This window comes from Ziziphus jujuba, chromosome 5, assembly GCF_031755915.1.
Source record: "Ziziphus jujuba cultivar Dongzao chromosome 5, ASM3175591v1".
NCBI lineage: Eukaryota > Viridiplantae > Streptophyta > Magnoliopsida > Rosales > Rhamnaceae > Ziziphus > Ziziphus jujuba.
The window spans coordinates 853,644-864,148 of NC_083383.1; the positions used below are offsets into that span (position 1 = coordinate 853,644).

General features: G+C 35.4%; 2 protein-coding genes across 2 annotated transcripts; one reads left to right on the top strand and one right to left on the bottom strand.

Annotated features, from left to right (window-relative positions):
- Positions 1-116: 116 nt before the first annotated feature.
- On the bottom strand, positions 117-1,797 carry LOC107419814 (cysteine protease XCP2). Its single transcript, XM_016028627.4, has 4 exons — positions 1,249-1,797; positions 920-1,155; positions 654-794; positions 117-497 (listed from the first exon to the last, which is right to left on the bottom strand). Exons 1-4 carry the CDS (start codon positions 1,712-1,714, stop codon positions 279-281), a joined length of 1,062 nt encoding a protein of 353 aa, XP_015884113.3. The 5' UTR covers positions 1,715-1,797; the 3' UTR covers positions 117-278.
- A 5,109-nt stretch (positions 1,798-6,906) lies between these two features.
- On the top strand, positions 6,907-9,925 carry LOC107419813 (protein CUP-SHAPED COTYLEDON 3). Its single transcript, XM_016028626.4, has 3 exons — positions 6,907-7,260; positions 8,224-8,498; positions 8,885-9,925. Exons 1-3 carry the CDS (start codon positions 7,059-7,061, stop codon positions 9,710-9,712), a joined length of 1,305 nt encoding a protein of 434 aa, XP_015884112.1. The 5' UTR covers positions 6,907-7,058; the 3' UTR covers positions 9,713-9,925.
- Positions 9,926-10,505: the final 580 nt, after the last annotated feature.

The window sequence follows — 10,505 nt, forward strand, 5'->3', positions numbered from 1 at the left end:
CTTGGGCCTATACGGAGCATGGACTTACATTGCCTTTACCATTCTCATCCTCTGTCGAAAGGGTGTCGTTTTGTCAGAAAAATGGAGATGGGACAGAGAGATAAAATTGGGCGAGCTTCTGTAAATTCGTGTTGTATATTGATTTATAAGATTACATTTTATTATATTACATTGCATATATTGGTTCACCATAATAATTTCATTCTGTGGAAAATAATAGATTGATTGAAAATTGGTAAAATTAAAAATCAAAGGCACAATGTTTTGTCGATTGACGACTAGCTCTTGTTTTTCGTAGGATAAGAAGCCATTTTGTTGATTCCGCATAGGCCTTCTGGCTTTCCTGTGTTTCTTTTCATTCTGATGTAACCTTTCTCTCCCCATTTTGGTCCCCAGGAGTTCTTCACAATGATGTAATCCAATCCCTTTGATGATCCATAGCCAACGGCCGCCACGCCGTGGTCTAGATGGTTTCCACAGTCACCATCGAAAATGCCCTGCCCAATAATCATAATAATTAATGATTCATTTACATACATATATATATATATATATATATATATATATATTTATATATGTATGTATATATTTATACATATATTGGATTTGAGAGTATGAGATCATAAATTTAAAATTTAATTATTATAAATTACCCCTCTATAGAATTGAAAATCCCTGCCAGAAGCCTCAATAGCCACGCTCAAAGGTTGGTTTGCAAGTGCCTTTAAGAGGCTTCGTTCATCGTTTATGGGGACATCGTGATACCCACTAATGGTCACTACCTCTTGTTCATCCTGTTAAATAATTCACCATTCACCAAACCAATTAAAAACCATGTACATATGTCTAAACTTCACATTAATATATTATAACATGTGCAAACTTATTATTTAATCGATATATATATATATATATATACCTTTTTCATATCACAGGTTCCCTCTTTCATGATATACGGATAGTCTTCTTCCTTATGAATACCGCCATTAGAAACAATGTAGGCAAATGCGTAGTCCATGAGACCCCCATTACACCCATTGTTGTGGAGATTGTCGCAGTCAATCAGCTCTTGCTCCGACAAAGATGTCAAATTCCCAGTAACAATCTGGTTTATGCCCTCCACGGCTGCCACGGTTGAAAACGCCCAGCAACTTCCTATATAATTAATTTGATCAAATATTTTTCTGTACTGAAATTAATAGAGTACTATATATAGGATATAGGATATAGGATATAGGATATACTTACCACATGAGCCTTGGTTCTTAACATGAGTCACGGCTCCTTTCTTTCTCCAATCCACAGATTTGGGCAAATCCGCAACATCTTTGTAAGCGAATTCATCAAGGGACGTATGCTCTCTCCTTGTTTGGTCAGCTTTCAGTCCCAGATACATGTTGTTGAATTCTTCATGGCTCAAATCTGCAAACTCGTTCAATCCAAGCCAATAGTTACTAACTTTTTTGTTTGTCTCATCGATGTGCTTCAGATTATCTTTAAAAATCTCAAATCTTTGCCGCTTTTCTTCAAAATTCTCATAAACTTTGCGATGTTTTGATATCCAGGACTCAAAGAGTTGGATAAGTTTGTCTATGCATGTCAAGTCCTCAGGAGAGTAGCCGACGATGGAGAAGTCACGAGCCAAGGCCAATGAGGCCAAAAAGGACATGGACAAAGCAAGAACGAGTAGCTTGTAAAGTGAAAAAGAAGTCATTTCTTTCTGTCAGCGGGAAAGTTAGGAGAGAATAATCTGACGAAGGTGGGGGGTGAAGATTACGAGGGTTTATATAGCCATTAGCTATATATGTCATGTTTTCATATCATATAGCATATATATATATATATATATATATATACTACTTTCAAGTCAAGTTATTTTGGATCATTTTCCACTCTAGCTAGACCGAGACTTTAAGCTTGGTTTTCCCTTTGTTTAGGTTAGGTGGCTTTTAATCCGAGCCAGTTATGATGGATATATATGCCTCGATTGAAAATATTGCACAAATCATCATCGCATCGAAGACATTAATGTCATGGCCACAATATTGATTATACTTCCACAACCTATATTAATTAGCCCATCCATTCTAAGACACCATATGCCACGATCGGCATTTCACATTAATTTCCTACTCAAGTTTATAAATTTGTTTCTCCACATCGCGCATCAAATTGTAGGAATGGAATTTGAATTTCTTTATATTTTATTAAATATGAACTTGCCGGTGTTTTTCATATACATCACTTTGAATCGCATCGCAATTCTTTTCAATAGAAACTTATATAGGAAAAAAAAAAATTGGTTAATTTGATGCTTATGTGAATAAGAACAAAAAAATCATACATTTACATTATCAACAATTAAGACAAATATGTCTAGAGAAAAATAAAATCTAACATAAGTACTTGTTAAAGTGATGTAAAATATAAGATGACTACTTTTTATGACTACTTTTTAATAACTTAAATTTTACCAAATTGAAAATTTTATATATTCAAACTGTGACAACTCCATCAAAAAAGAAAAAGAAAAACACGTATAAATTAGCAAAGATATGTATTTAATTTGTTTGTTTTTAATAATCTATATATATATATATATATATATATATATATATATAATTTTTAGATTTTAACAAATCATGCCATGTGTCACATTATATAATGATGCAATCAATCTTTCAATTTGGATAAGGGAGGCATAGCTTAGGCCTCCTCCTTGCATGTACCGTGGTTGGGTATAGGCTTGTTGTCCAATATATAGCATATTAGCCGAACGTAAGTGCTGTAGCCATATGTGTATATATATGTAGCTATCCACATATGCATAATAATTAAAATCCATATATATATATATATATATATATATATATGTATCCAAATTAAACTGATCTACCCTAAAGGCTGATATTTGATGATAGTAGGGAAAAAGAAAAATTGAATTGAATAAAAAGGCATGCATGAAGTATAAGGTGGGTGCAATTCAAGCTCCCTCATTCTGCTGCAATTTACAAATCATTATGACCTCTCATCAGCCCCCAAAAGCAAAGCAGCAGGAATTGGCAACCAGAGCTATGTATTAATATAGTTTTTTTTTTTAATTGTTATTATTATTTTTATAAATTTAATTTTGTTTCAGTTAACAGATATGAGCAGCTTTTAGTACGGTGCATGTGGGTGTGGGTTTGTGAAAATTATGATTGGTTTTTTGGCATGGATTGCAACACAGTCATTGCCATAATAATTGCAATTTTTTTGTTCTTTTTTGTATTTTTGGGTAATGGTGACCAAAATTTTCACAAGATGTCCTTACCTTATGATGATGGGTTGTTTTCCCATCGTTTCAACTCTCAAGTTGGCCAGCTACTAAACCTTGGAGTTGTAGGCATGCACCACAATCTGTATCAACTTCTTGTTTCTTGGCTGCTTCCTTAATCTATATATATATATATATATATATATACATATATGTATATCTCATCATTTTTACCAATTACACTAATCTTTTCTTACCAATAATGATGACTTCTATCACACCAAGAGAAAAATATATAATACAATGGAAGTACATACTCCCTTATCTAATATACATGTGGATTTTATGAAATGGAATCATCATGGGATCCACATTTGTATTAAAAAGAGGAGTATGTACTTCTGTTCCATCAGAAATATTTTCCACACCCCAGGTTGAAAATAATATTGGGATTCTTAACTTTTGGACATTTGCAATTTTTCAATGAACTGTGAGTTGGTATATTAATATACTATTAGAAAGTAAAAACTTAATTGTTGAATTGTCCATTATAGTGAAAAAGAAAAGAAAATTTTTAAGCTATTTTATATATAAGAGTGTAAAGAAACAGTTAGGTTATTTATTTATTTGTTTTATAAGGAATAAAAAGCAGCAAAGCATTAACAAAGGTAGGTTGGGGGGCATTCAGCCATGACCATTTAGGCAAAAATAGAGTAGAAGAAAGCAAAGCCAAGAACAAGAGAAGAGGCTGGTGGTCCCTGCCCAGGTACCCACATCCCTCTAATTGTTTTATTTATTATAATTTTTGGGGTAAAAGTTTTGAAAACATTGGATTGGTTTGTGGTGTTGGCAATGTTATTTGTGCGATCGGGGAGGACCCACAGGCAGCAAGCGCAGTAGGCAGTAGCAATGGCCTTCGACTTGTCCTGTCACTCAGCAGTCCTCCTCGCACGTGTGCCTTACATTCTCCTCGTTTTACATTGTAACGGCTAATCATCAATGCCACCTGAATACATATTTATGGTTAAATATAAGATTATTTCCATTTTCCAAGGATAAACAATTCAATTTTATTTAATAAAAAATAAATTCTAATAATCAATAATTCAACTGAATTTGAGATTGTATATAAATATTATTTATTTGTCTATTTTTAGGCAAAAATGTGAGGGTAACATATATTATAGCAAAAAATGTAGTTTTAGAGAGAAAATAAATAAATAATGAGTATGTAGGACAGGAAATTGAAAAGGTGGGCGTTTGCAATATTTAAGAGGGGGCTATCCATGAATGATTGAGATTGAAATTGAATAATGGAGGGAGGGACTGACCATTTTGCTTTTTTCCATCTTTCTCTCCTATCTCCTATCTCTTTCTTTCTCGTAGGGCGGGTGTGAGAGAGAGGGAGAGTAGGTCGGTGGTGGCAGGGCCGTGCCTGACTCCTCTTATTTAATATATAATGTAACACGCACACAAACTCCTCCAACTTTACTGTAATTGTACAATCCCCCCCAACCGCAGGAATTTCATTTCAGTCTTCTTCTGCTCTATGGAATGGCTTTGCTCTTTTTATTTTTATTTTTATTTTTATTTTTTTGAGTAATAACTTGATTTAATAATTCATTTATTTATTTATTTTTATAATCAAAATGTAGTAGATTCCAACCGCACACTAGTACTGTTTCTGAAACTGGTGTATGATTGATATTTTGGCTACATCTATGATTGTGAATTGAAGCTCATGATATCATATCCATATATGGGATTTCTTTTTGTGTGGTGAGGTAGGGAGCGAATCTCTATTTGTTTCACCATGCATACAGCCATCCTTAGTTTTCATTATGTTTGTTTGTTATACACTAAAGAATAGAAGAGAAAGAGACAGCCATCTTATAAGTCTGCTCCTTCTCATCAAATAAGATTAGTCTGGTAGTCAATTCTTTTACACTTACTAAAGCCCTTTTAAAGTGGAAACCATCAGGACGGATAAAAAAAAAATATATATATATATATATAGATATATTAAAAAGGTCTGCATCTTCTCTTATCCCACGTCTCTCGTATATTTTCCCAAACTTTCTTCTTTCAACCAAATTTTGGAAAGGAAATCATATGCTACTTAAAAAAATAAAAAATCAACTAACTCAGCTGCCGGAGAGCCTGAGGCTGAGCTGCATATAATATATATAAATATACAGGTACATTCGTAATATTATTGGGGTCCAAATCTCGAGACACAAAATCCAACATATCTATCCATACTCTACTCTATGGTCCATGTATGTATAGCCCAAAAAAGGTGTACGCTTCCCTGATACCATTGGTTGCTGCCTCTTCCTCACATCTTATTTATGCAAATGCAACCTAATAGTGATGCATGACTTGGTTTGTTTTGTTCATCTGCAAAATGATAATAATAAATAAAAGAAAGAAATAAGAGCAAAATGCAGGGCTAAACATGTATTTGCTCGCAGGGCTAAACATGTAGGCTTATGTAAGCTAGCAATGTGGCAGTTGTTATATGTATCTTTTACTTGCGTAGGTCACTAAGATCCAGACGCCTTTGTTTTTCAAAACCCACCCGAAATAATTTTTACCTTTTTCATTACCTGATCATAAGCTGCACGTGCACGCCGACGCTCGCTCCTTTCTTGGATTCACAAAAACATATTAACATGCATTTATACATATATATATATATATGTGAAATCATTATCGTACAAATTGGTTAGGATAATTAATGATGTTCCATACGTAGGTTTTGATTAATTAATTTTTACTGTATTTTAATCTTATAAAATCAAAATCCGTTGTTGTGATAGAATTGTACATATAAATAAACGAAAATGGAACGCATTTTAAAAAGAATCTAAATCCCACCAGTCCACTAATCCAGTTGGGTAGCACGGGACTTGGTTCTTTTCCGTCCGTGCCTGTGAGGGAGTCGTGAGTTATCCAAATGGGTTTCTACTCCAACTATTAGGTTCTGTGACTGTGGAGTACTCTCAAGACTCACATGTACAACAATAATATATACATATATACATATAAAAGGAATACGATGGAGATATGGTTAGTTTATTAAAATGTGAAAGAGGACCAAACCATGACACAGAGAGAGAGAGAGAGAGAGAGAGAGAGAGAGAAAAAGATATGATATTGGGGTTAATTAGGTGTTGTTTAACTTTAATATGTAATAAAAAAAATAAAAAAGAGAATTACGTGGTGGTGATATCACTATTGAGAGGGAAGCCTAATGTCATTGCTATCAGAAGGCTCTGACTCCGTTTCTATCAATCAACATAAAAGATAATAATAATAATATAATAATATTATATATGCTCACAGACGCACGCATAAATCTGTGAAATCAACTTTAGCATTTACTACATCCACAACCACAACCACAAGGCCCACAACTCCCTCCAAGAGTCCAGTCCTCTTAGTTTTTGTAAAGTATATGCATAAGGAGTAGACCCCACCCCTCTTTGTATACTAAATATTATTACTTTGCCACATTCGGAAGCCTCTCAGGTGCGCTACTGTAGGCCCCTACATAGCCCTTTTTTTTTTTACCACCCAAAATTTGTCCGACTTTTAATTCCCCTCCCCACCCTGTCAATCAATATCATCAAACCCCTTCCTTTAGCTCCTTCATCTTCGGTTTCAGTGTTTCCTTTTCCTTTTCATTTTCCTCCTCCTCCTCTATATATATATATATATATATATAGCATTACATCCGCTTGCTTCATTATCTCACGTACCCCTTTTTCTAAATTATTAATTTGTGGTCTTTGGAAAAATGTTATCCATCGAAGAAGTTCTTTGTGAGCTTAGCGGGGGAGACGTGAATGAGCAGGGTCTGCCTCCGGGGTTCAGGTTCCATCCAACTGATGAGGAGCTCATAACCTTTTATCTGGCTTCAAAGGTTTACAATGGCACCTTCTGTGGCGTCGACATTGCCGAGGTTGACCTTAACCGATGTGAGCCTTGGGAGCTCCCAGGTATACTTACTTATCATCATCTCTACAAAACCCGTAGACTATATATACATGTATATACACACATATGTAAGAATATTCCCCCTTTTTTCCCTTTTCTCTTTCGAATTCAATTTACCTAGGAGGTAGCTCAATCACTTTTTGTTTTTTTTTTTACTTGCTTTAGCTAGATCCCTTAATTTTTTATCTTTCTTTTTTATTTTTCAATTCCCCCCAAAACAAAAATTATATATATATATATATATATATATATTGTGCTTAAAGTAATATTATACTATTCAATGTCACTCTTCTTTCAATTTGTTTATAACATAATCACTTTTTCACTGTCACTTTTAAACTAACCTAATTAACGTATGTACAGCGGATGAGTTAGAGTTACTAAGTTGTATCACTCCCTAAAAGACATAAATTAATAAGCTGGATTTATGTATACCGTTCTTCATGGATTTCAAAGATTAATCCCTTCACCTTGTTAAAAACCACTCCAACAGCATAGAATTACTTTCGAACTCATTTGATTGCTATTTGATGGGAGTGAGTTCCATAGGTGATTAAGTTATATTTATAACTACTCTCTATACATATACATATAATAAGTTATAAAAGTGTCGCTAGCTGCATATAAGTAAAATACGTACCAATAAGCATATAGTAATGTTTAATTAATGGGGCAGTTTGCGCAGAAAATCTAGATATCGATCTCATCTTACAAAGGAAGGAGGCAGATGAAATAAGTTTCTGACAAAATTTCAATCATTTAATAAATGCGCGTCGGATTTGAAGTGGGAAAACAGAAACCAAAAAAAAAAAAAGAAGAGAGAGAGAGAGAGAAAGAGAAATGGGTAATTATTAATTAATATTTAATAGAAAATAGAAATGATAGGGAGTGGTGTCCGGGTGTCCCATAAAGATAGATGAAAGTAATGAGTTTTGTTGTCCTGTGGCTGTTGCTATGTTGTTCAGATGTGGCAAAGATGGGGGAGAGAGAGTGGTACTTCTTCAGCTTGAGAGACAGGAAGTACCCAACGGGGCTAAGAACCAACAGAGCAACGGGAGCTGGATACTGGAAAGCCACTGGCAAGGATAGGGAAGTTTACAGTGCCTCTTCAGGAGCCCTTCTCGGGATGAAGAAGACCCTTGTTTTCTACAAAGGCAGAGCTCCAAGGGGCCAAAAGACCAAATGGGTCATGCATGAGTACCGTCTCGATGGTCACTTCTCTTGCCGTCACACCTGCAAGGTTAATTCATCTCTCTTTCCCACGTGCCTCCTCCCCATCTTTTCTTTGATTTGTCGCTTTCCGAGTTGACTTATTATATTTTTATTTTTATTTATAGTATACTATTTTATATAAATATATTTTGAGCTGTTTGCTCTTCCATGCCCTCGACTAGACCATTTTCATTTTCTCTTTTAATCGCTTTCACTTTGGGTTTCCTTGGTTTGTTATTATATATTCTAGCCTTTGGTGGAGGAGGGGGGTCAGTCTTTTATTCGAAAGTGATATGACTGATTTAACATGCACTATATATCTACATGTGTAATGTTAGTGTATATGGTATTATTCGGTGTATGTATATTTTCCTAATTAATTCCCTTTAGAAATTAAGTTTAATCTTCTTGCAGGAGGAATGGGTGATATGTAGAATATATCACAAAACCACGGAGAAAAAAAACCCATTATTCCAAGGACGCCAAAGTTACCTCATGGAGCTGGAGGGTGTGGGCGTTTCTTCAGCCACAGCAAGTACCGGTTGCTTACCTCCATTGATGGAGAGTAGTAGCAGCCAGACTACATTATTGGAATACCAAAATGAAAACGCAATGCAAGGCCTACAAAACCACCCATTTGTGATTCCGCACCAAGAGAATGATCTTAAAAGGCTGATGATAAGCCCAGGTGTCTCCCAACCCCACCTCTTCCCAATGAATGGGTTCCAACCGGACTCCTCCTCACCCACAACAAACAAAAACAGCAACATCAACAGCAATCCATTGCCATCATCGATGCTCTTCAAGTCCCTCCTCTCACATCAAGATTGCACTTTGAAGGAACGAGCAGCAGCAGGTGCTAGCAGTACCAGTAGCAGTACTATTCCCAAACAGAAACAGTGCAAGACAGAGTGCAACTTTTCCCTTCATGATGGTAGCTTACAGTTGTTGATGGACAAGAATGATCAGCCGAACCCGTATCATGATCGTGATCATGATCATCAATGTCAAGATCCATTGGCGCTTTTTGACATGGATTATAGTGCGCTGCTGGCTGCTGGGGGAGTAGGAGGGGTAGGGGGTTTCACTTTCTCATCGTCATCGGCCCCTCCTACAGCTGCTGCCCCAGATGCTGCAGCACTTGCTCACATGTCCACTTCACTTCCTTTCAACTTTCAGCCCTTGCTACATATTCCTCCCACCAAACTCCTCCCCGAAGATTCTTGGCCTCTCCATCCTTAAAATACCTTTTTTTTTTTTTTTTTTTTTTCCACTTCTTTTGCTCAACCATATTACTTATATCCTAGTTAAAACATTTCCTTTTATGTATGCATACTTAATACCACCATCCAACTTATCTATTGTGTATACACATATATATTTGTTCTGTAGTATATATTAATTAAAACCAAACCTTAGCTATTTATATATAATATCTACGCATTGCTCCGCTTCCTTTTCGGCTTTGAGAATGGATTTTAGGAAAAATATATATATATTGTAAAATGGTGCAATGGGCAAGTTATTTAGGTTAGATTGGGATGTCCATAATGAATTTGAATGGCATCGATTGATGCTGTTCATGTATTTGACGTTCAAAACGATTGATGGGATTGAATGCGGGGCCCCCCAGCTCTCATCCAATGCATCTCTGTCCTAAATAATCTCCGTCGATCATTGACGTTGTATCAGTTTTGAAATTATTACCCATCCTTCAAACATATCCGGAAAGTTGGATATTATATCTCACATAAATGAAAGTAGAATATCATTTAGGTGGTATGGAATATGCATCACAGGTATCTGTGACATGCATGCAAGGTATATGTTGGTTAACCAAATCAACCGTCCACGTGGCACAAAGGGTACATTTTTTTCCTTTTATCCGCGAATATATTCAAGGAAAACTCCTTTTTGTCTTGGCCCAAAAACCAACAAAAAAAAAAATTTAATTTTTTGATGTGGCATTTGAGCATTCAAAAAGACCATGCACTATGGGCCTACAGGGCACAAATTCTTTTGGGTGGAGAGCACA

Coding starts and splice junctions, on each gene's coding strand:
- LOC107419813 (XM_016028626.4), top strand. CDS start 7,059: ATGTTATCCATCGAAGAAGTTCTTTGTGAGCTTAGCGGGGGAGACGTG. Junction 7,261..8,223: donor TGAGCCTTGGGAGCTCCCAG/GTATACTTACTT, acceptor TATGTTGTTCAG/ATGTGGCAAAGATGGGGGAG. Junction 8,499..8,884: donor CTTGCCGTCACACCTGCAAG/GTTAATTCATCT, acceptor ATCTTCTTGCAG/GAGGAATGGGTGATATGTAG.
- LOC107419814 (XM_016028627.4), bottom strand. CDS start 1,714: ATGACTTCTTTTTCACTTTACAAGCTACTCGTTCTTGCTTTGTCCATG. Junction 1,156..1,248: donor TAAGAACCAAGGCTCATGTG/GTAAGTATATCC, acceptor TTAATTATATAG/GAAGTTGCTGGGCGTTTTCA. Junction 498..653: donor ATTTTCAATTCTATAGAGGG/GTAATTTATAAT, acceptor ATTATTGGGCAG/GGCATTTTCGATGGTGACTG.